Source organism: Chiloscyllium plagiosum, unplaced genomic scaffold (assembly GCF_037043375.1).
Source record: "Chiloscyllium plagiosum isolate Xiang-an unplaced genomic scaffold, Cpla_swu_hap1 HiC_scaffold_31, whole genome shotgun sequence".
Lineage (NCBI taxonomy): Eukaryota > Metazoa > Chordata > Chondrichthyes > Orectolobiformes > Hemiscylliidae > Chiloscyllium > Chiloscyllium plagiosum.
Genome location: NW_028270169.1, coordinates 21,098,953 through 21,126,339, shown reverse-complemented (window position 1 = coordinate 21,126,339; position 27,387 = coordinate 21,098,953). Strand labels below are relative to the sequence as shown.

Below are 27,387 nucleotides of genomic sequence, written 5' to 3'. Positions count from 1 at the left end.
AAGTAAAAAATCTCACAACACCATGTTATTGTCCAACAGGTTTTTTGGAAGCACTAGCTTTTGGAGCACTGCTCCACAACCACCTGATGAAGGAGCAGCACTCAAAAAGCTAGTGCTTCCAAGTAAACCTGTTGGACTATAACGTGTTGTGTGATTTTTAACTTTGTACACCCCAGTCCAACACTGGCACTTCCAAATCATGGAAATTAAAAAATATGTTCAGAATAGCTGCAGTGGCCTTGGATATCAGATTTCCATAAGACCATAAGACATAGGAGCAGAAGTCAGGCCATTTTGAATCTGCTCCACCATTCAATCATTGCTGATAAGTTTCTCAACCCCATTCTCCTGTTACCTCCCCATAACCTTTGATCCCATTGACTCTATATACTCCATGTTGTAACAAATTTCATAGATTCCACCACTTGTTGGCTGAAGAAGGTTCTCCTTATCTCTGTTCTAAAGGGTCTTCCGTTTACTCTAAATCTGTGTCCTTGGGTCCTAGTCTCTCCTGCTAATGGAAACATCTTCCGAACGTCCACTCTGTCCAGGCCATTCAGTACTTTGTAAGTTTCAATTAAATTCCCCCTCATCCTTCTAAACTCCATTGATTACAGACCTAGAACCCTCAAACAGTTCTCATATGCTATCTGCAGCAGCCAATTTACCGGGCATCTGTTGACTGTTGAGAAAATAGGAACATATGATATATATTGATACTGAATGAAAAATAGATGGATATCAGAAATTTGTTTCAATTAGAATCAATATGCTTTGACACAATGAATGTTGATTAAATTTATAATGGGATGGTTAATGTGTGATTCCAATTAAAGGGATGATTTCTTTCACACAAAATTAAGATTTCTTTTGTAAAGAAAATTATCAATTTTACCGCATGCAGTAACTTCCTGTTGCATCCCAGAGTGTGCTGATATTCAGCTCCCCATGTGACAACATCCCAATTTTAAAATCTTTGCGATTGTTTTCAAATTTGGCCATGGCCTTTTCTTTTCTGGTCTTGAAAAGTCCTCCACACAACCACAAGTCTTCAAGATCTCTGCACTTTTCCAGAAGTGGTCCTGCACATTTCCAACTTTAATCTATGATAGCCATGCCCTGGCTCCAAGTTCACCCCTCCAGCCTCTTGAGATGGTCCCAAGAACCTCTGATCAAGCTTCAGATTACCTTTGCCAGATTCTCCTGACTTTCTGCCAAAAAGAAGAGTGGAAAAGATTTTGACATAACTCGCTAAGCATTTTGTTTTTTTTTTAAACTACATTAAATGAATTACATAAATGTAAATTGTTGAACAGAATCTGAAGCAGTTGCAGCATTTACAAAACTCAGGCTGGACATTGTCATAATGTGAAAGTGGGGACTGCAGGTGCTGGAGATTAGAGTGGTACTGGAAAAGCACAGGTCGGGCAGCATCCGAGGAACAGGAAAATCGACGTTTTGGGCAAAAGCCCTTCATCAGGAATGCTGTTTGTCGTAAGGCCTGAATTAAAGTAGCAACCAGAGATGAGTAGGCTAGGTGGATAAGCCAGGGTAATGGCAGAGTTAAAGGGATAGGGTGGAAGTGCGAGGTCTGGGTATCAAGCTATTCAGAGGATTGGTAACAACTTTGATGGGCCAAATGGCCTCTTTCTGCACTGTAAGGTTTCTTTGATTCTAAACATAGTCGTAGAGTCAAAGAGCTGTACAGCATGGAAACAGACCCTTTGGTCCAACTTGTCCATGTTAACCAGATATCGGAGATATATCTGGTCCCATTTGCCAGCATTTGATCCATTTCCTGCTAAACCCTTTCTATTCATGGAGCCATCCAGAAGCTTTTTAAAATGTTGTACTTGTACCATCCTCCACCACTTCCTCTGACAGCTCATTCCACACATGCACCACCCTCTGCATGATAAAGTTGCCCATTAGGTCCCTTTTAGATCTTTCCCCTCAGGTCCCTTTTAGATCTTTCCTCTCTCACCCAATACTTATGCACTCTGGCTCTGGACTTCCCCATCCCAGGGAAAAGATTTTGTCTATTTAGCCTATCAATGTCCCTTTATGATTTTAATAAACCTCTAAGCTCCTGTATTATTTCTGCATTTTGCCATCATTTTGGGTTTGTTATTTAAAGGAGATGTTGGATTTGGCTCTTGACTTAGTGGTTTCAAATCCATCTGCTTTATATAATACTGTAATTTGATTACAGTCATAGTCTGTGTCAGGCTAACACTTAATGTTAAGCAGCTAGGTCAGGTTGCAGGCCGGATTGTGACCCATGCAGCCTTCCCTTCAAAACAACAATGGAACTTTGCCCACAAGTAAAATATTTGATAGCCATCAGCAAAAATGAGGCAAGTGCCCTGTATTGTTTGCATATTGTATTTCATATAGCTTTATGCTGATATTCTGAGTGCAGGCATGATACAATGTATGTACGCATACAGCTGTCTAAAGTGTGCTGTAATGCAAAGTCAAAAGATTGCAGGAAACTGATCTTTAAATTTATTTCCTACTTTTATTGTGTATTTTGGCTGAATGCTACATGGTTCTGTAAATTGAGCTATTTTATGTGGTACTACTAAGAATGACGACAGTCTGCGGTTAGTGTAGTCTAAACACATTAATAGAGGACTGCTCGAGGGCTTTGGAATTTTTGTAATAGACAGCATCAATGACAATAGAAAGCAGGCAGAAGAGGTAACTGAAGCACATGCAACTTTACCTGCTGGGGCATAAAAATGAAAGTTTAAATATCGTTTACTCTTGTGGTTAAATGCCAATCCTTAATCTTGTTTGTGACACTGAAGCAGAGTATAACAGTAGAAAAGCACCAACTTTCTGAAATCTGAACAGTCCTCTGGAGTGTCTAGACAACACTAACAATCGGCCTTCTAAAGACTGAAGTTGAATAGCAGGAACTGAAAGACAACGAAGAAAGAAAAACAAGTGAACAAAACGTGAAATTAAGGAAAAGAACTTGAGAGAAACAACAGAATGCAAAAAAAAAAGATTCGGGGGGGGGGGGGGGGGGGGGGAGAAGACGAAAGGATGTTGTTCAACATTTTGAAATATTTCCACTAACATTATGTATTATTTTGAGCAACTACAGACTCAGCACTTGGAGGATTCGTAAAATATTGGCACCGAACCAATATCACCGCAAAAAAAAGTGCCAATTAAGAGATGAATTAATATGGGAGGTGGGAAAGGGATGCAGTCTATTGTTTATTTTCCTGTCAGATAATGGCAGGAAACAAATCAAAGGCAGAAAATTGTAACATAAGTAAAATGCACAATTAGGAAAGAGGTTAGTAGTTTTAACTTTGTTTTCATGAAGTCATACTTCCTAACAACCATCATCAAACCTCATTAATACCTGCTGACTGTTACTTCCTGGCACATAATTACTGTGGTCTACAGAGGAATGCCACACAAATTGTATTCTGAGAATTAATCATTGTACCATAAATTTTTCAAACTGAATCTCAAAGATCTGCAAAAGGTCACAAGAGATCACTTTCTGCATACTTATGTTTGCTGATTTATCCAACTGAAAAGAATAGATTTTTGATTATACACAAAACCAAACCAAAGCAAAGAGGCTTGTAATTTAGAATGGTGAAGATGTCTTGTTTCTATTTAAAACAAACAAGACTATATTACATGGGGCTAGAAATCATAGTTTAGTCATGCAAAGCCCTGTAGTATCACAAGCAGTTCTGGTCACAATACAGTCAGCAAGATATGTTAGTCAATGAGGAAGAATGATGTCGACTTAACAAGAATAACTCTTATCAATATCATGAGTCACCGCTCCAGATCACCTATAGATATATCAAACTTTAATTCTAACATGTATTTTCGAAAGGAATCAATGCAGTTAAAATGGCTGCAGATGACACTTAGTGGCTATCTGGGGAGAGAGATAATGGAATGTCATCTGACAAAGTGTAGAGGAATCTTCAAATATAAAAGGGGGAAAGGACCTGTAATCTCCTGGGAGCCATCTCAAACTATGAAAAGTCAGCAACTTGGGGAAGAGAGATGTTTTCTGTTTCTCAAGAATACACGTGAACAGATTAAAGCCAGTTCAACACTGGTTTATGCGAGATAGTAAGTTCACCTATTAGAGAGTACTAACGAGTTCAAATACTAACGTTTAGTTAATATCAGTCAAAAACCACCCATTAATCACCCCTGCATTTAAGGGTTTAGTTGAGAAGATGTAGGAACAGAATTAGTCTAGTTGGCCTATTGAATCTGCTCCACCATTCTATGATTGATGTGTCTCTCAACTACATTGTCCTGTCTCCTCCCTGTAATCTTTAATCCCCTTACTAACCAGTCTGTCTGTCTTAAATACACTGACTTGGTCACCACAGCCTTCTGCGGCAACAAGTTCCACAAAGTTACACCCTTTGGCTAAAGAAATTCCTCTTTATCTCAGTTTGAAGGGTCAGCCCTTCACTCTGAGGTTGGGCCCTCGGGTCTCCCCTACAAATAGAAATATCTTCTCCACATCCACTCTATCCAGGCCGAAATTTCAATGAGATACTCCCATATCCTTTTAAACTCCATTGAGTACAGACCCAATGCACTCCTTGTTTGACAAGCTCTTTATGCCTAGGATCATTCTTGTAAACCTTCTCTGGACCCTCCTTACATACTTCCTTACGATATAGGGGCCAAAACCGCTCACAATATTCCAAATGCATCCTGACCAGAGCTTTAGACAGCCTCAGCAGTACACCCCTGCTCTTGTAATCTGGTCCTTAGAAAACAAATGCTAATACTGCTTTTGTCTTCTTAACTGCCAACTGAACTTGCATGTTAACCTTAAGAGAATCCTAAATTAGGACTCCCACAGATACATGAAGCACATTTTCCTATTTCCATGCCTCTGTTCACCCACCAGAGTACATAACCACTCATGTTCCCATATTGTATCCCATCTGCAACCTATCTGCCCACTCTCTGAGCCTGTCCAAGTCCTTCCTCCGTCTCTCTGCCTCCTCAACACTACCTGTCCTACCACTTTGGTGTTATCTGCAAATGTAGTAACAATGCAGTCAGTTCCTTCAGCCTGATCATTAATGTACAATGTGAATAATTGTGGTTCCAACACTGCCCTGCAGAACTCCACTGGTCACCAGCTGCCAGCCTGAAAAATAACCCTTTATTCCCACATCCTGCCAAGTAGGTCAAGCCTCTATCCAATTAAGTACCTTGCACCTAACACAATGGGCTCATCTTATTTAACAACCTCCTGTGTAGAACTTCAAAGGCTTTTGGATATCCAAATAGATCATGTCCACTAGCTCTCCTTTGTCTAATTTGCTCATTACTTTAAAGAATTCTAACAGTTACAGACATGACCTCTCCTTGATGAAGCTGCACTGACTAAGGCATTTTCTGGTCTTCTGGATCTTCCCTTGGGATAGTCATAGAGACATACAACATGGAAACAAACCAACCAGTCCATGCTGAACATAACCGCAAACTAAATTTGCCTCACCTGCCTGTTCCAAGCCCATATTCCTCCAAACCTTTCCTGTTCATGCACTTATCCAATTGTGTTTTAAGTACTGTAATTGTGCCCACATCCACCACTTTAAGAAGTTCATTTCACACATGAACCACACTGTAAAAGACTCATGTCTTTTATAAATCTCGCTCCTCCCACCTTATAATGTGCCCCTGAGACTTGAAATCTCCCATTCTAAAAAAAAGACAACTACCATTAACCTGATCTATATCCCTCATGATTTTATAAATTTCTAAAAAGGTCACCTCTCAACCTTCTATGCTCAACTGAACAAAATCCGAGCCTTTCTTTATAACTTAATTCTTCCATACCCAGTAACATCCTGGTAAATCGCTTCTGAACCCTTTCCAGCTTAATAATATCCTTTCTATAACTGGGCAACTAGAACTGGACACAGTACTCCAGAAGGCGTCTCACCAATGTCTGTACAACCTCAATATGACTTCCGAACTCCTATATTCAAAAGACTGAGCAATGAAGGCAAATGTGTCAAATGCCTTTGTAACCACTGTCTATGTGTGATGCCAATTTCAAAGAATTATGTACCTGCACCTCTAGGCTCCTGCTGTTCTACAACAATACCCAAGACCCTACAATTAATTGTTTAAGTCCTACCTGTTTGTTGCACCAAAGTGCAATATCGTGCATATACCCAGAATCCATTGATGCATTTGATCAAGACCCCTTTGTAATTTTATAAAACTTTATTCACCATCTACCATGCCACCAATTTTGATGTCATTCGCAAACATCCTAACCATGCCTTGTATATGCTCAGCCAAATCATTTATATTAACAAAAAAAATAGGATCCAGAACTAACCCTGTGGAACACTGATGGTGACAGGACTCCAGTCCAAAAAACAACCTTCCACCACTGTCATACTTGATACATTGCTTCATACTGCCTTATTTTGAAATGCTGCCAAACTAACCTGGCACCTAACAGAAACCTTGATATTTTGGATCTACTTAACCTTCCTGACACTGTCAGTGTTCCTTCATATTCACTCCCCTGCTAGGTAAACCAGTCAAATTTGCACTGTATTCCCCTCACCCCAACTGATTTCCATTCAAATATCTTGCAAACTCCAGAGAGGATTGCTATTAACTCCAGTTTAAGAGCCACTGATCCACAGGGCAACATTAGTTACACCTTGAAAAAGATATAAATTTTGACATATCAATTTACCCTTGAAAAAAGTGGTTACTTACCCAGAAACTCTATTGAAAGCCAATGTGCTCTGCCCAATTTTAAAAAATAATAATAAATTGATTAGAATTTGTGCATCAGGGATGCTCAGTGCCGTATCCTGGCAACCAGGGATGCTGCAGGTAAAAAAACAAGTCTTTATTTCATGATTCCACAGAAATTAGGATCTGTTGGAGTATATTGTCTCAATATTTGCACAGCACAAGAAAATCTAGCAAAAACTATTTTGATTTCCAACCTAAACAATAATAAATGGTAACAAAAAACAAAATGGTGGAGAAATCAGAGAAGGTTCATTGCACCAAAGTGTTAACTTTGCTTTCTCTTTACAGATGCTGCCACACCAGCAACTTCTCTTTGCATTTCGGATTTCCAACATCCGCACTGCTTTGGTCTTGTTTAAAATAGATAGCTGCTAAGATAGCAGCTTGGTGCCAGGCTCAGGATCAAGCCAAAATCATTATCTTCTGTTTTATCTGCACCGTCTCACTTTATTACTGTTGTGAGCATGCTGAAGTGAACTTGCCAAGACATTGCTTGGTCCATTTTTCCAACAAATAAATTGTGAATAATGTAGATGGAATGGCAGCAGACGCATGGATTATAAATATTGGACTAACTGAGCTGAGCTACACAAAGATATATTGTATAAAAAGGGGATTCTAGCAAATTACAGCTTATCTGCAATATGAACACATCAGTTCATCCATCAAGTTTGTCCCAAACTCTGATGGCTACAGCACTATGCCCAGAAATGCATTCTTGGGAAACAAAAGTCCAGGACCAAAAGTGGGAAACAAAAATCATTAGAAAATTTCTCCATTTCTACAGCTGATGAAGTCAGTCTAGATGACATGGACTTGTAAAGTCACTTACCTTCCTTACGATAAGATTTTCAGTACAGATAGAGCATTAGCAGTAATTTGCTCCAACCTTCTGGTATGATGCTATTTCTGCCTGTCATGAACCAGTTCAGCCATTTTGAAAACGAGCAGAGAGGAAGGAGCCACAGCAGACAAATGGTCATTGCTCTCTGGGGAGAAATGAACAACCTAACGTCCACTCTATTCCTACTCCTATAACTTACAACTCGAGATCCCTCGTCTTCCCAATATTTTAAACTTTGAATAATCAATACTACACTATTCATGGATCAACATTTCCCTATCTTCCCGGCGTTCTAAGGTACACCTGATCAGATCCCAGGGATTTATCCCAGGGTGTTTTAAGACACCCAGCACCACTTCCTCTGTAATATGGATACTTGTCAAGATGTCGCTATTTATTTCTCTGCATTCTCTGCCTTCCATGTCCTCCTCCACAGCAGACGCATATGCAAAATACTTGTTTAATATCTCCCCATCTCCTGCGGTTCCACACATAGGCAGCCTTGCTGATTTTTAAGGTGCCCTATTCTGTCCTTTTGTCCTTAATATATTTATAAAATCCCTTTGGAGTTTCCTTAGCTTTGGCAAATAAGATTATCTCATGCCCTCTTTTTACCCTCCTTGATTTCCCTCTTAAGTACACTCCCACTGCCTTTATACTCTCCTAGGAATTCACTCAGTCTCCGCCCTTCATACCTGACATACGCTTTCTTCTTATTCTTAACCAAAATTTCTCTAATAATCCAGCATTCCCTACATCTACCAGTCTTGCCCTTCATCCTAACAGGTTCATACTGTCTCTGAACTCTTGTTATCTCATTTTTGAAGTATTCCCATTTCCCAGCCGTCCACCCCTAATCAACTTCTGGAAGTTCTTGCCTAATATTGCAAAAATTGGCCTTTGTCCAAATTGGAACTTCAACTTTTAGATCCAGTCTATCAGTTTCCATTACTATATTAAATCTAATAGAATTATGATCACTGGCTCCAAAGTGCTCCCCCACTGACACCTTTGTTACCTGCCCTGTCTTATTTTGCACCTTCTCTAATAGTTAAGCCCACATACTAAATCAAACATTTTCTTGTACACACTTAACTTCCTCTTCATCCAAGCCCTTAACACTATGGTAGCCCAAGTCTATGTTCGGAAAGTTAAAATCCCCTACCATAACCACCCTATTATTCCTACAGATAGCGGAGATCTCCTTACAAATTTGTTTCTCAATTTCCTGCTGACTATTTGGGGGTCTATAGTACAATCCCAAACAGGTGAGCAACCCTTTCTTTTTTCAGTTCTACCCAATTAACGTCCCTGGATGTATTCCTAAGAATATCCTCCCTAAATATAGCCATAATGCTATATCTAATCAAAAATGCCATTCCCCCTCCTCTCTTGCCAGTCACCCACCCCCCATTTAGCCCACCAAGTCCACACTAACCCTCCAAGTATCTCACCCAGACCCATTACCCTACCTTATTACTTGATATTTCCCCTAATGCACCTAACCTACACACCCATGAACACACTGAGCAACTTAGCATGGCCAATTCACCCAACCTGCACATCTTTGGACCGTGGGAGGAAACCCATGCAGACACAGGGAGAATGTGCAAACTCCACACCAGAAAGTCGCCTGAGACTGGAATCAAACCCGGGTCCCTGGTGCTGTAAGGCAGCAGTGCCAACCACTGAGCCACTGTTTATATGCTGTGAAAGAATAAAACCAAAACCTAACCAACATCAAACCCCAATCACCACTGTGCTTAATTACCTATGGAGGGCCTAATGCTCAAAATTAAAAATTTTCATTTTTATATTAAAACCTTTCATAGCCTTACCTTCCATCATTATTGTTGTTATGCCTGATGCATTCCTTTGAATGCATGACATCTTTAAATTGTGTTGTGACAATTTAAAGGGGATAACTAGTATGTTCGTACAGCTTACAACTTGAGTAATGCACTTTATTCTACTATTTTAATTAAACTTTCCCTTTACGTCTTCTTTGGTAAATGTATCTTCAATTGTCTAATCCCCCAGCTTTGGAATCAAAGATATCTTTTTAAATCAAATCTGATTAACTTTTGAATACTTCTAGTATTACCTTTTGAGTCAGCATACATTTTCTTCTAATGTTTTTGTAACCTACGTCAAAGGGCACTATAAAGAAGTTGTGTGTGTCATTGTTCTGCACCTGTATGTTTAATTGAAGAACATGCTTTCTTAAGTCGAATATATTAGGCCACTGTTGGAATACTGCATTCATTTCTGGTATCCCTGCTATAGCAAAGATGTTATGAAACTTGAAAAGGTTCAGAAATATTGAAGGATTGGAGCTATGGGAGCGGCTGAATAAGGTGGGGTTATTTTCCCTGGAGTGTCAGGTCTCAGGAGGGAACCTTATAGAAGTTTATAAAATCATGAGCAGCATGAATAGGGTGAATAATCAAGGTCTCTTCCTCAGGGTAAGGGAGTCCAAAACTAGAGGGCATACATCTAAGGTGGGAGAGGAAAGATTTAAAAGGGACTTAAGGGGCAGCTTTTTCCACAGAGAGTTAGGAGTGTATGGAATTAGCTTGTCAGTGGAACTGGAGGAGGTTGGTACAATTACAGCATTTAAAAGGCAGCTGGATGGGCATATGAATAGGAAGGGTTTAGAGCGATAGGGACTAAAATGTTGGCAAATGTACATTAAATTAGGATATCTGGTTGGCATGGACAAGTTGGTCCGAAAGGTCTATTTCTGTGCTGTACATCTCCGTGACTCAGTCGAACACCGGTCAAGTCATTTTGTGTTGGTTTTATCATAATGAAGAGATGGAAGCTATATTTCACAATTTTGTACTTCAAAGAATTAAGCGTAGTCTTTGGCGATTCAAGGGCAGTGGGAAGCTGTGTTTAATACAAAGTCAAATATCAAAGACAGCAATTAATATTTCCAAGTAACCTAAAATGCCCATAAAACAAAGTAAAATATAAATGTAATGGTTGATGTATGCTTTGATATATTTTTCAAACTCTGCTTCCTGCTGCAGGCATTACCTAAACATTTAATTATGTTTTGACATTGCTCACCACCGATATTTTGCAGCCTTTTCTAAAATACTACAGCCAAAGTGTTAGAATGGACAATATATTCATGTTCTATTATCAAAACTAATCAGCATTTGTCTATTAAAATATAGTTTTTTGAGCAGCACTACTGGTAGCGTACTTGCAGTACCTTTAATTTCACCTAGTTCTTCAATGTACAAAAGATTCAGCTCAACATGATCTACGTTATAACATGTTAACTTTATACTGATATCTGCAAGTGTCAAGAATTTCACCATAAATATACAGGTTCGTAACTTGCTGTCAAGGAAACAGCAGAACTAATAATACTATGTGAAATTTTCCAGCAACTTCAGATGAGGTTCAACTGACTTATTACTCTGTTTAGGCTATAAAATGGCACATGTTTGACACACCACTGAAATCAGTTGAATGGCATGAACGTGCTCTTTTCACATGGTAAATACTAAACAATTCATTAAAACAGCTAGTCTGAACTGACAGAATTTGCCTTAGAGCCATTTGAAACCTACACTTATCTAAATTGAGATCAGCCTTGAACTTGGTACAACATAGTTAAGAGTAAACTACCATCTATGAATCTCTCTGTTGCTGAAAATGACCTTCCAAGCTACTTAGAGGTAAAGTGCAACTAGGGATGTACAACAAATGCCAGTGATGTCCAAAATAAAAACAACTTAATGCATTTCCTCTATAATCCAATCTTTCTTCTTCCCATTTCCATATTACACCTGACATCACTTATTAATTTATATTTTCTTGTCCCATTCCTGTTGCTGCATCACCTTGCACTTCCAGAAAATTATGTAAAATATTGCAATTAAACAAATAGGTTTAAATGGCAGATCGGGTTAAATTACCCTGCTACAAATTGCAGTTAAGTCACAGAACTGACTGTACTTGAACTTCAGAAGTCCAGAACAAATGCAGTATTGATTAGAATTGTGCCAGTTCACAGCTAGTGAGAATTACTACCTAAGTAATGACTATTGTCTACTGAAGCATGGCTACAACACGTTGCAGTCAAACCATACTCAAATGAATAGCAATTAATGCATGGAAAAAAGGAACAGAAAATAGATTTATTGCAGAAAATAAAGCAGAAGAGTTTATTTGAACAATTTTGTACCATGATTGTCAGTGAACTTAGTAGACAGTCATGACTTAAGTCTCAAAAGGAAACAAAAACTGAAATGCCTGCACGGAAACGGAATTCACATCCTGCAGCTGGATGGCATGACTGATGCTGACAGGAATTGATTTTTACAGCTAAATTCTATTACAAAGTGGAAAGGTATTACAGGAAAGAATTTCAGAAGGTTAAGGAGTGACAAAATCTTTGACAGATGAAACCTTTTACACAATAAAATTGGATCGCAATTTTCAGACACCACACACTTTGAAGTTGCCATGTATTATTAAGGCCACAGTCCCATGCCCCAAGTTAAAATCCACACGGTTATTAAATATACAGTACCACATGTTTGTGCAAGAGCTGTTCCTCATTCACATGCTCAGCAAATTTTTTTTAAATTTCACTAAGTTTTTAAGAACCTTGTCAGATGAAAGTATCTTCCCCGCTCCCCCCTAGTATATTTCAATGCCTGTCTCTGTTTCTAAAAAATAAGTCACTCATCAGATAATTTATTTTATTAGGAGGAAAGAAATAATACATTTGCAGTGGAATTGTTTGTTTGTGAAAGATAGTTACCAGTACATAAGACAAAAAAGCATGACCAAGTTGTAGCTGGGGTTGCCACACAATCGCAGAGAATATATTTGTGTGTTCCAATACAATATTAAACAACCCCCACTTCTGGAAAGGAGGGCCCACATTTGTTCATAATTTACAAATCTGATTCTTTCAATTTCAGGTATTTACAATACCAGCAATTAAACAGCTCTTTCAGAAGGAAATAAAATATCAGTTGAAGATTTCCAAACAATTCAAACAATTTTAACAATGATGTAGAGGTGGAGGGGCAGTGGACAAATCAGAATCATTAAATAAAACATGGCAACTCCCAAAGGCCAAATTTTCTACGGGTCGCGGTGATAAATTTTACAAAATAATCCATGCACATAAGCATCCAGGGCTAGTTTCTGTGCTTTGCATACCAGCTAAATCATGATATAATGTAGTTTAGGCAACAAATTAAATATATACAGTATTTCAAAGGAAGGGAATAGTGTTTCTTTCATACAAGATATTCCTTAAACGTATTCAAATGGCACTGATCCCAACTAAAGAGTTAATTCCCTAAACATATTTTTAACAAAGTTATCTCATTTACATACTTTGCAGAAATGGTTTTCCTTTGAATTTTATTTGGAATCATCCTCAGATGACATCAGTTAGTTTTGAATAATGATGATTTTATGACAATAATTATTTCAACCAAAATGTTGTTTCTTTAAAATCACACACAAACTTTTCACGGAACGAGGGTCTAGCATTTGTTTTGAAGGACTATTTCAGCAGTTAAATCCAGATATTTTCAAAAATGCCAATGTGATAGGAATGATTTAACTGATAGATAAAAATTAACTCCTGGAGCTCACTGAGGTACTGTACATTAAGTCTGGCCAGCAAATTTTAAAAATGTATGTTTTTGATTACACACTTTAATACATTTGTGTACTTAGATTTGACATCCAAAGTTAGTCAGCCAAAGTTACTGCACAATTCCAAATATTTTAACCTTTAAAAAGTTGTATTGAAGAGTATAAGCAATATATATTGGTGGTATATTAAAAAGAAATGCTGTACTTGTGCTGCTAAATTTGTTTTCACCAAATAAGACACTACTGACCCTTTGTGGCTTCAAGGATCTCAAAATGGCTTAAAAAGGATTTTCCATGATGATCAGAAACATACATTTTGGCCAAACTAAAAGCCATACATCTCTCTGTACACCTATTTATATTAACATCCATTTACAAGATAACATTCTATATAAATTCTCCTATGGCTTCTGAAACAAAATTCAAAAATTGATACTAATTGAAAATAGCAACAGTTTAATCAGAAATTATGCAGTTCTTTACAAATGTTAGAAATAAGAACTTTTAAAACATTTGTGATATAGATTATAGCTTTTAACAATTGAGAGACATACAAATAGGCAACACATACATGGAAAAAAAAGGAGTTGGGTTGTTTTGTTTATTAAACCTTCCTGCTCTACCCTGTAGGCAGAGTTAGATGCAATCCATTAATTTATTGGTGCAAGTGTTATCGCAATGGGTCAAAGGAATAGGGACATTCTAAATTACTAACTGACCACACGCCCAGCAGGGTATGTTCACTTTCTTGAACCCAACCATGGAACTTGAAACACAGAATCAAGTACAACACACAAACAAAAAAAACAACTTACGAATGGGAAGAAATCTACTAACTCAAAACACGTGCATAGCTCAATACCATCAGCTCAAGCAAACATTACTGGAGCTTCAGCAAAACCTGAGTGTGCAAAATGCATTTCTAATGTAATGCAAACAGCCCAGGAAGTAAATTTTACACAATGATACACAGAGGGATTCCGTATAAGGCAGAATTAGCAAAGATATGCTCTTTCGAGAGGGGAAGGGAAAGAGGGAAAATTACACTATTCTAAGCAGGGCAAATAATTGAAGACAGGTATTTTTAGCAAGGTGCTTAAAACATATTCAGAATTCACAGACAATTTTAAAAATGTTTTGAACTGGTTCATTTATAAACCAGACCAGTATGCACACAAATTGTAACCAGAGTGAAGCCAATCTATGCTTTCATAAAAAAATGTATTCAAGACTGGAAAATGTTAACTGTTTATGCAATGTCCTATTCAATTCCTAGCCAGAAACACAATACACTCAGGTTATTAGCACAGCAGCAAAACAGAATAAGCTTGGTTGGCAGCAAATGTATGTTTGTGTGGTCTGATGTTACCTCCATTGTTTATCAACTAATGTTTAAAATTTGAACACACTCTGATATAATTAGTTTCAGAGAAGTCAATTTTCAAAAATTTCATAAATTGTATGACAGGAACGCAAATGTACAACAAATGGTAAAGCATTCCACTAAAGTTAACTGCACCATTTAATCTAATCTAACCAGTTAAACGTCCTATCCAAGGCTGCCATCATACTGCAGCCTTGGATATTTAACATTTATGCTGTTCTGAGCTTTAAATGGCATTAATCAAATACTTTTTCTCATTAGCACTTAATTTATGGCTACTATGCATAGTCACTATAATTAGTCACAGCATATTGCAGCACATCCTTACCCCACCCAAAATATTGCAGCAGGGAGAAAAAACAGTGGTGACTCTAGATTCCTTAAAAAAGTGTGTGCCGACTAGTTTAGCACAAGTTTAAAATTAAAAGAAAACTAAATATTCCATGCACCTTTCCACCACCATGCTGGAGCAAATTGCAAACATAAGTACACTTGGGAATAAGCAAATTTAAGTTCAAAGCTGCAAAACAAAGAACACTTTGCTAGCCGCCTCAGTTTGTGAAATATCTGACATATGTATTGTTATTAAAAGAACATGTAAAATGTTATTACTGATATCAATATAGAAATTCTACAAGAGGCAGCACAGATATTACCTGCCCCCACCATTCTGAGAGACAAACATCCTTACTTATTCTGTGCAGGGAGACAATTTATCACCCACTAGGTTAGACATCACAATACCTGTACAATTAACATGGAATAGTTAGCCAGTGTTGAAAAAGTACAAGTTAATTATTTTACAGAAGGATTATTTTCCAAAAATTGAAAGGAAAAAGCTTTCTTATTCTTTTGCATGACGGAAAGAGGGCTGTAGCCACTTTATGAACTGAAACTTATAAAATCAGTTATTTTTTTTTCATTTGGAAATACATAACCAGTAATTTATTTCACTGGCAAATACTGGTCAAAAAATACTGTATTTGAACACAGCAACATGTTCCAGTCACCAACTTCACTCTGGTGGTACAGTATGCACTGAGCAAATAATTATGAACTATATTAAAATGTCAAAAGGAGTTGGTGCGCTCCTTCAGATTCCAGCTTCCCATGTTGTATGCATAAGTATTTTCATGCTGACCCTACCATCTCATGCTGGTCAGAAACTATGTAGCAGCTTCAGTTATTCACATACAACCCAATTTATCTTTTACTGTAAACAGATATTTTAAAAGGGGAAAATTGAAAAAGGGAAAAAATCCTTGAAACATTAGTCCAAGGCTTAAACAGCCAAAATTTCCAAGCTGTAACCTGCCAAAATGCTTCTGCAGATCAGATATTCAGTCCCACATAGTTACACACGAGTTTTTTTTTTAATTTTTTGTTTTTAAATTAACATAATTAGTAACAATAGCAAGCATTTAAAAATACATGTAATTTTATGGTGGCATACAGACAAGACTTGCAATAATTAACCACAAACTAAGATAAGCCCTGGTAACCATACATGCCATCAGTTTTGATGGTAAACATATGAAACATGAAATTTCGGGGAATATGGACAAATTTCTTCAAATGACCATGGGCAGGAATATGGAGCACACATGCATGTTGACAGCCTAGCTTAACTCCCTGAGGTTCTGGCAGCCTTTGAGTTGGGAAAGGGGAAGGGGGGACGCTACATGGGAACTGGAATGAGAAAAGGCTGACCTGCAAGGCCTACAGCTGGACTGACATAACATTACAAAAATGATTTATTTATAAAACAATACAGGTATCAAAGACTTGAACCATGATTAGTTTGCATCTTAGCAACAACAATTTAAAAGAACCTATGCTATCTTACTTGCTTAGTGCCATTCTGCAATAATTAGACCTCTATGATGATCGTTAATCAATGAAATGAAATCAACACATGGCACAAAATAAATTAAGTTCTTATTCTGAATACTAATAAATGCACCAGATACTGTATAGATCTCTCACACATTCATTCAGTCCCTCTTCCCATGTTTTTAGTCTCTTCATAGAAGAAGGGGGCACCACAGTCTACACTGTATTTGGTTTATGCTACAGTACTAACACTCTTGAGGCGGAAAATGTTATACCTACAATAGTAACACATTAGCATTCACTGTACTAATTAGTCACAATTGACTGACCTGTACTTAAAACTTACATGCCTATCCAAAAAAATATAAACAGATAAAAAGTTAAGAAATTTTAAGTGCTTATTGAAGAATCAAGGCAGGGGAAAACATAAGTGAGAGATCAAAAGACAACACAGAAAGGGTAAGCGTAACAAAATCTGGGTGGAACTACCCAGTGGTCCTGTGGCCCTAAATAACCAGAATATTCTACAGTACCAAACATGTACTGGACTGCCGAACCACTCATTCCAGGGATTGATAACCAAGTTATGTGAGTTGTCATTATAAACTACCTTTTAATAGCCATTAGAAGTCAGTAACTGATGGCATGAATAAAATTTAATTCTAAGGCATGACATTTTCCAGTTCAGCATTTGCAAGTAAAAATTTCAACGAGAGACACTGAAAATTTCTACAAGCAATCTGCAGAAAGTAAGCAATAGGCGAAATTCTAAAAAAAATACTGCCTGCTATGTTGAATTGTTCAGAAGTGTATTTAACGGTCAGTGTATATTACTTGACATTATTGGTCAAGCTGCAAACCATTATGATGCTTGTATTTAAATTAGCACAAACATTAGACAGACTAGTTAAGGTGTAAAGTAATGTCAAGCCTTTCTGCTCTCTTGGAAGAATTTGAAAGGACAGTGGTTTCCTGCATTTTCTGATCAGTACACAAAAGGATCTTAAGCATTTCCAGAAATTAGAAATACAGTGCTGGACAGATTTGCACCCAGATGCCATTAAACAGTTGTTTAACTCTGGCTATCATAAGTGAGAGATTTAAGTCTAGCAAGCGCACACTTTTCCTACAAAAAAAAAGACTGCTAGCCTGACCACCAATTTCTCCCCAGAAATTGAGTTTATTTAAATATGAAGACCAGCATAAATATATTTGGCATTGTAGGATTTGAGTTTGTTAGGCAAATTATAGGATCACTTCCAGTCTAGTGCTCAAGACAACAAAACTGATGTGAAAGCTTGAGCATCTGGGGAGGACTGGTGCTGAGCACTGGGTTATATCATACTTTCCACAACCACACAGCAAAAATTAAATCGAGAACATTTACTTTGCAAGACATAGCATAAAGCCACAGGAACGTTCAAAAAAAATCTCTCCCCCCCACTCTGGCACTTAGTCTTACATGCTGCACAAGCTGTAGTGTATAATAACTACTGTTGCACGCTCAGAAGTCCATGCCTGTACACTCTTCACTCACTTCTAATATTGCCATAAAGCTCTTTGCCGATTTGTAAAAATCCAAGCAGGTTTTTAATATTAAAAATATATATTTAATAGTTTAGAAGCAGCAATAAAGCTGTGAACTACACAGAATGCGTTAGAATTTAATAACCAAATTGGCTTTTTAAACTCAAACTTTAAACTGTCCCGTAAGAGGGCTAAAGAATGTAGGAGGGTGATCCAATTTTAGTTTGACTTCAAAATCTACTTTTTTTTTCCTTTTTCTTTTAATCAGTATAATCTGCATGATTCTGGTATATACTGCATGAAAATGCGAAGTTTTAAAAAGCAAGATGATATAAAAGGAAAAAGGAGGGCATAGTAAGCAAATACATATCATTTTGTAATAGTTAAGGCCAGACGCACAACAGGGAAATAACCTACTGATTGAAATATTTAATGATCTAGAGAAAGACAGTGAATGTAGAGCCCCTACAGCAGAAGCAGTGCAGTTTATGTTTCTAACACATACAATGGCAAATTTAAAAAAAATTAAGAGGGAAAGAATTGTACAACATTAAATACCTAAGTTGAACTACTCCACAAATTTCACGTGATATACCCTTTTGCATGTGGAGCATGGTCTTTCTGACCAGTGAACAACCAGCACTGCATTGTCGAATATTGCAGTTGCTTGTGACTTTCTGATTTCTTCCCAGTGATGAATTAAGACAATTTTCCCCAAGGCCTAACTGACCAACATAATCCCAGCAAAAGCCGAGAGCCTTGCAGCAGAAAAGAAAACTGCACTTCAAGGCATTATTCCAGCATAACTTTTGGGTTTTAAAAAATGTTTTGTAATCCTCCTGTTTTCCCGTGTGGAATCTTGGTGCACTCACAGCAAAATGCAGCCTTTGTGAAGTGGGACAGCCCCTTCAGTGGTTCATTGGAGCCTGACGTTACACCAGCAGGATCTTAAGAACCAGACATAGGTAAAAAGTCCACTATTCACTGATCATTGCATTCAGACTTGGTTTTGTAATAGGTTCAGTACCAGAGGTCATTAGATACCCAATTAGAGTCCATCAAAAGAACTGTATGACACGCTCTTTGCACTTGCTCAAATTCGGTTTCCTTTGTTTAAAAACTATTTTTTTGATGATTCTCCTGAACTGGTCCACTGCTAAAGAGATGATTTTAAAGGAGCATAGGAGCATCCAGACAGCGGCTTGCAGCAACAATGAAAACAGGCAGTTCACCAAACTGACTTCATTGATCAGGACGATCCATAGATTCATCATAGGTAACTACTCTAGAGGGATCTGAAAACAAACAGAAGTCTTTTATTATGAAGAACTGAAGGAAAACCCACAACTGTATGAAACTAAATAACTCATCACCACAGTCTGTCACCTCTACTACGAAAATATCAAATCACAGTCCCAAAAATGTTATTCTAACTTGAAAGATCGACAAATCTAGTCCAAAGGTTTTGTGAATAAATACCCTCAATTACACAAACACTGCAAGTTAAGAGTTTTGGCTGTATAATAGCTTCGGTTTGTACTTAAGGCCTAAAGAAGTTGAAGTTCTCCCTTCTCCCCAGATTTTGATACAAAAACTAAACAGAACAATCACTTCAAAATGGAACAATTAACACTTTCCTTCCCTTCAGTTAAACCATAACTTAAGACTCATTTTAGAATTTAATTCACTAGAGTCAAATTTTAGTGAATGTCTTGCTTTCATACATGCCTACGTATAGAATTTGTCCACTAAGAGCATGTCAAACACAAAATTCCAAAGATACAGGCACCCACTAACCTTTCAAAAGGTGAAACAATACTGTTGCTGAAAAAATGAGATCTCTAAAACTAGCATCTTTTGCATCACTGCCCTAGAAATATTGTGGTTTTGACGTTAAATCATTTTTTCCCTCCTAAAGAGCATTACATTGACCCACTTCAGTTTTGAATAAAATGAAATACCAGCTGGCTGCTGATGAGTCAGAGCAAGGCAGCAGTCCAACATACTCTGAGCAAGTATGGTACTATGTTAAGACAGCAATTTCCTAGGTTTGAGCTGCAGAATGTAGATCGAAGAATGTTTAATCGAAGAATGTTCTGTTTAGTTTATCAAAACAATTTGCAATTGTTTTTGAATATTCAAAATATTGAAATTTGATTAAGAAACCTGCAATGTGCGAAGTTTAAATGATAGCATAGACATGAAATTTAGAGTTTCTCAATATTCAAATTTTAATTATGCTTACCTTGTTTATGCAGGTTCCATATAGAGTCCATTTCTGGGGAGGAAAAAAAAATACACATTTTCAATTAAGATAAACGTTAACAAAATAGGTAACAGGAACAGGAGTAGGCCGTTTGGCCGATCTTGCACTGCCATTCAAAAGAATCACAACTGATACAACAATCTTAGTGCCCACTTTCCTGCCCTTTTCCCAACTAATCAAGAATCTAACTCAGCCTTAAATATGTACAATAAGTGCCCTCCCACCTCTCTGTAACATTGAAATCCAGAGACTCAAACCTCCCGAACCTCCCGATCATCCCGATCTTAAATTGCCACCACTTTGAGACACAACACCCTCTGATCCTGGACAATCCAGAGGGGAAAAATCCTCTCAGCAATTACCTAGTCAAGCCCCTGAGAAATCCCATATGTTTGCATGTCTGGGGGACAACACAGGACAGTGGGATTAACTATGAATTGTGAAGATTTTAGGGAACATTTAAAAATTGAGAAGACAGATTTTACAAGTTGGTAATTTTGATGAAAAAGCTATCTTCGCAGCAGGTATTTTACAAACCATTTTAGATGAATTTAAGAAAAATGTGAAAGATAAAGTCGATGTGTACAAAAGCAAAGCTAATCTTTTTCTATTTTTTAAAAAACTGTTTTTAGGGTTCAATATAGTTCTAATCTGGTGTCTTACTTTTCCATAATTCATACAATAGTGGAAAAACATGTTGCTAATTTTCAAATTTTGCTGACTTGTGACATCAACCTTTGATCCCTTGGAGAATTCAACTATATTACAGAATCATACAACACAAGGCCATTCAGCCCATTAGCGCAGCATGCTGGGTTGCCATAAGAATCAACTTATCTGGCACCTTTTAAATGGGTATATTTCATGTGCAGTTAACAGGTCAAATACAGAATTGTTTGTAAATTCAATGCAAAATAATGAAATGATATCAAAATGGACAAAGAAAAACTAAGCAGCACCAGATTAGTGAAAATTCTTTAGTAAATACTATGGCTTATGAATTATAGCATTATGTCAAGTTAAAAGCTAGTTTGGAAGATAACCTTGAAGCATACCATGAGAGATATTGTGAAGTAATGAGTAATATCCTCCAATAGGAATATTTCTGAGATTGAATGTTTTTTGAATGTTGAACGCACAGTAGTGAAAACCAACTGAAATAACTCATGGAGTTACTGGAATTTTTAGCTTCCATTATTCTATTATTGACCTTGTGCAAACTCTGCTAAGGGATTAAAAATTACTGTGTTCAAAATTATGTATAGTAATCCCAAATTTAAATTGATTGAACTGAATGGAAACCTTCAAGTCATTCATGGCTTTGTATGAAAATTTCACCAATTCTCAAGGTTTCAACATTTTGTCTGCAAGCTGTCAAATTAACAAAGACTGAAGCTCAATGGTTGGTCTCACCTAAAGATTAGTCAACTTGAAGTGATCCTATATACTCAGCACTTGTTCTGGGTCAGAAAAGAGAAAAACAAAAGCCACAATGTCTGCTTGTAATAGCTGAATATTGAGTTATGACAGAAGTACACATGGAATGTGATGCACTACAATCAAATAATTTGCAGAAACATACGAATAGTTATAATAGCAAAGTACTTGGAAATAGCAAGGTATCAATATTTCAGGGAAAGGAATAAAAAAAAATCAAAACAACATTTCAATCTCTGGACCCATCAAATGACCCATATTAAAAATGGATATGCATAATTTAGCACGGTTTTAAAACCAAATAAACCAATTTCTGAAACTAAAATGCATATCTATTTAATTGGATCATTTGTGAGCAAATCCAGCTAACTATTCAAGTACTACACTGTTTAGAAATTAAGAGCAATCTTAAGAAAATTTTGCAGAAGACATTTTGATAAAGCTTTTTGAAGTGGTTTTCCATATCTATTTGCAGCTTGGTCAGAGAACAGGTAATATTTCAATGGTATTTGTCTTATTGGCTATACAACTAGTCTCTGCATATGACAGGAGGAAAGAAAATGTGATTATCAACACAATGTAATGTCGCCAAAAATTAAGTATACAATAAACACAAAGTATCTCTATTTCCAGATATGCTCATTCCTGCCCACGCTGACATTGATCCCACTCTTCATCTACAACACCTGTTAGAAATCCTCACCTATGTTAAATTCTGACTTCAATTCATCACCGATAAGTGCAGTCCACTGATTGCTACACAACAGACCTAACAGGACAACACAACACGCCCGGGAACTCTAACCACCCTGCCATACTTTAAAGGCATCTCAGAGATTACGATTAGACCACTCTGACCCTGAGGCATTGTGGTCACCCACAAACTTACCACCACACTGAAACAGCTCCTGATAAATTTAAAAAGGACCCTGTACCAACAACCAGCAGAACAGATGTCACAAAATACCCTTCAAAGACTGTAATAAACATTACATTGGACAGACGGGCAGGAAACTAGCCATCAGGATACATGAGCACCAATTAGCCACAAAAAGGCATGACCAACTATCACTAGTAATCTCATGCACAGACGAAGGAGGACTCCAGTTCGACTGGGATAATACATCCATGCTGGGACAGGCTAAACAAAGACATGCACGAGAATTCCTAGAGGCTTGGCATTCAAACCAGAATTCCATTAACAAACATATAAATTTGGGCCCCATTTATCAACCTCTCAGAAAAAGAACCGGAATTGGTATCACCCACCACAACAGACCAAGACAGATAGAACATCAGTGCTTCATTGGAGGCACGAAATGTCTGAGAGTGAATCTATCAGCTCAGCGAGCAAATTTACAATCTGATTAATTGTCATCTGTTTATTCTTTTAGGACATGGGCATTACTGACGTATCCCTCAAATGCTACAGTCTATGCAGTGTCGCTCTAATCCACATTGCTTTTTTTTTGGTGGGGACAGGAAGAGGAGGAGATTTCAAGTGGTGGCATTCACAACTTCCTCCTTTGCATCAAACTGCGTGCTTACCTATATTTTCACCCTATCATTGGCAGCTATTCTGCCTCTGCCAAGATCCATTTTCAAATTCCCTCCATAAACATTCCCCTAATAATCCATCACTTTCACCAAACATTGAGTCCCTGCCAGTGAGTCTCTGACTAAAATAAAACACTTAGAATACTTCTCCATGCAAAAAATGTGCTGCATAAATCCAACTGCATTAGTAGAACACAAGAATATAAGAAACAGGTTCAGGACAGGCCAATCAGCTTTCAAGCCTGCCCCACCATTCAACAAGATCATGGCTGATCTCAGTTTGTACCAACTCTTCATGACTCTCAAGTCCTGAATATTTTAAAAACTTAGCTACATTTTCTTTAAATTCATCCATTGTCAGAGCAATGGATGTGCAGCTTAGTGTGCATTCATAAAGGACAGTCACCTTGAGTACATAAATAAGACAGTAAACATCAAGCAATTATAACTAGAAGATTCTGAACCATCCTGTTACCTGTGGAAATCCAGTTCTCAAGACTCTGACTACAATAGCCTGATTCAAACTAAGTTTCAAGGTTTGCAGAACTGATTGTATTCCTGTTTTAGCTGAACACACTGAATTTGCATTTTGCACAGAGAATCAGCACCATTCGTGATTCCTCATACACTGAAGCAGTACATGTCCAAATGCAACAAGATCTGGACAATATCCAGACTTGGGCTGACAAGTAACGTTTGCACCACACAAATACCAAGCTGTGACCATCATCAATAAGAGACAATCTAACCACCAGCCCTTGACATTCAATGGTGTAACCATCATTGAATCCCACACTAACATCCTTGGAACTATCATTGATCAGAAACTCAACTGGACTCACCACAAACAGAGTAGCTACAAAAGCAGGTCAGAGGCTCTGAAAACTGCAACTTGTAAGTTACCTCCTGACTCCCGAAAGCCTGTCCACCATCTACAGGGTCCAAGTCAGGAGTGTGGTGAAATACTCCTCCCTTGTCTGAACAAATGCAGCTCCATCAAAACTCAAGAAACTGGACACCATCCAGGACAAAGCAGCCCACTTGACTGGCACTGCATCCACAAGCATTCACTCCCTCCACTACTGACACACAATAGGAACAGTTTGCATTATCTACAAGACACACTATACAAACTCAAAGATCCTTAGACAGCAACTACCAAACCCACGACACCTTCATCTAGGAGAACAAGGGCAGCAGATATTTGGGAACATCACCATCTTCAAATTCCCCTCCATGCCACTCACCACCCTGACTTGGAAATAGATCAGTGCTTCTTGTCACTGAGTCAAATTCTGGAATTCCCTCCCTAATGGCATTGTGGGTCAACCCACAGCAGGTGGACCGCATCAGTTCAAGGCAGCAGCTCACTATCACCTTCAAGGACAACTAGGGATGGGCAATAAATTCTGGCCAGCCAGCGATGCCCACATCTCTCAAAATGAATAAATAAAAGAAACGCAGAAGATCAAGGAGGTTGCAGGTGTAGCTGAACTCCTGGATGCACTGATAAGATGCTCAGCCCCTTCAAAAGAGCACAAAACCTTTTATTTAAAAAAAAATCAACCTACTCAGACATGTCATAGCAATTAACAGAACAGTGGGTCAGGCGGTCTTTGAATTCAGACCTCCTGCCTCAAAGGAAGTGCCGCTACCACTGTGCCACAAGACCAGATTGAGTTATATAAAATGGAGCTCTGCTTATAACTGGAAATCAAACTAATACATCTTTAAAGATGCTGTTCCACATCTTAAGTCAAACATGTTTAAATTACTGATTATGCAGTCAACTATTCCTGAAGTTCCTTCATCCAGGCTAATTAGCTTTTGTTTTCTCAAACTGAGAACACAAATAATATAAATTATTTCCCTCTACTTGATATAGCACTTGATTTCTATGGGTGAGAAATTGGTATTTGCATACTTGTGTAATGTTGGCATTATGTAGAATGCAATGTAGTATTCTAAACTGGAGTGTCCCATTCAGGCCTCAAGGCCCAATTCCTAATATCCATATCCCAAGTTGAATTTAGTGAGGCGAGACCTTTGATTCTCCACATGGGAAAATTTATTTTCATTTTTGACCATCAGATAGTAAATGTGGGTGCCAAACATCAAAATCCCACTGTTACATTAAATAGCATTCATATTGATTGGGCACAAAAACAAGTATACTTACTTAGGATGAATTAGTGATTCTGTCACCTGCAATACTCAACTACATTCTCAATAATAGGATAAGTGCTAGAAATGAAAAGGTGCACAAAACTATTTTTTTCCAAACAAGCTACATTAACCATTTCTACCTTTTATTATAAGAATTAAAATCCTAAAATCAACTCAGCAAAAAAATTCAAACCCACAAATCTAAGAGCATGCTGTGGAATTCCTACATAAACACTGCAATATATGATTAGTTCTTTCTGGCTAACAGTTGAATTTAAAAGCAGGACAAAAATCAAGCCTCAGAGGTTTCTGCATTTTTGATGTATACTTTGTACTCCATATTTTTACTTTAGCTGAGGTTGACTGTATGGCAGATGAAAGTATTGCAAAGTAAGACATATTAAATTATTCAAAGCCCTGCAGCAATAACTAAATCAACCTAATTCTTCAAAATTTTGCTGCAATGTATGCAGAATACACTCAATTCTGTGAAAGACTACTTTTTCTCAAAGGCATCTCAGTAGTGCAAAGGACCACAAATTATACCGGTTTACTGCATTGCCTGTAGGAGGCACCAGAGGCACGTGGACTTTAAATGCCACGCAGGATGAACACGGCTTTGCATGAATCTGAAACTATAGTAGATTCCTCCGGTCAATCAAGACCGATTTCTTGAACACAAGGACATACTTCCAAATATAACTTTTTTTGCTTGCGATACTATTAAGATCACAAAAATCCAGCTTTATTTCTCCTACCAAGTTGTAAGCATGGGCACATTTGGGAGAAACGTCCAATATAAAATACTATTTTCTTAAACCTTTGACATTGCAATTTATTAGAGAGACGTATGAATTTTCAGTTTACTTTAGCCACTGCTGGCTTGACATGATTAGATTAGATTAGGTTCCCTACAGTGCGGAAACAGGCCCTTCGGCCTAACTTGTCCACCCCAACCCTCCGAAGAGTAACCCACTCAGACCCATTTCCCTCTGACTAATGCACCTAGCACTATGGACAATTTAGCATGGCCAATTCACCTAACTTGCACATCTTTGGACTGTGGGAGGAAACCAGAGCACCCGGAGGAGACCCACGCAGACTCAGGGAGAATGTACAAACTCCACACAGTCGCCAGAGGCTGGAATCGAACCTGGGACCCTAGTGCTGTGAGGCAGCAATGCTAACCACTTGATGTTTCTCAGCCAGAATGCCTCCCAAATCAAGCTAATTAATGACACTGCCCTAACTGATTGTCAATCTCGCCACTGATGTCAGTTGAGCAGCATCCCACTGAAACTAGTTGTGTGGCAGGTGGAAAAACACACCAAGCATTGTAATATTTGACAATGACAGGTTTCAATATTTCTTGTATCCTATTCTGACAGATGGAAAATGGCAGGAAAGGCAACCTTGCTGGAACAACTGGATGCCATTCTCTCTGTCCTGAAAATTCACTTCTTCCTTTCTTCAGTCATTTACAGAACATTTGCACAATTCTACTGTATTTTGCAATTACAGTGCTAGGAAGACAAAGCAATCTTTGGAGGCATGGGTGATTACATTCAAATATTCTTCACCAAAAATGAACATAAGATTTTATGCACAATCTGTATTCCAAAAAAGTCCCCACCACAATAATTACTTGCAAAGTATTAATACATGGAAAGCCATTTATAAACTTTGCAGACCATTTCGTAATTACATCTTTCTTCAGTTCGGAGGTAGACATTAATAGCATAAAGCCACAGCAGCTAATGACTGGGGGCAGCTAAGAAGATTTCCTTTGATCCCTCAAATTCCACGCAGTCCAAAACCATTCATTTGAAATCCATTAATGCAGCAGGTCACTGAATATTTTTAAAGGTGAAGACAGATTGATTCCCCTACCTTACAACCATGATCTCAATGAATGACATAGCAGAC

General features: G+C 37.8%; 1 protein-coding gene across 1 annotated transcript in view; it reads right to left on the bottom strand.

Moving 5' to 3' along the window:
• Positions 1 to 12,361: 12,361 nt before the first annotated feature.
• nufip2 (nuclear FMR1 interacting protein 2) overlaps positions 12,362 to 27,387 on the bottom strand; it is a 29,723-nt gene continuing 14,697 nt past the window's right edge. The window contains exons 3-4 of the mRNA XM_043718403.2: positions 20,281 to 20,313; positions 12,362 to 19,330 (exon numbers count right to left, since the gene is read on the bottom strand). Coding sequence (XP_043574338.1) covers positions 19,278 to 19,330; positions 20,281 to 20,313 — 86 coding nt within the window. The 3' untranslated portion in view covers positions 12,362 to 19,277. The remainder of the gene's footprint in view (positions 19,331 to 20,280; positions 20,314 to 27,387) is intronic.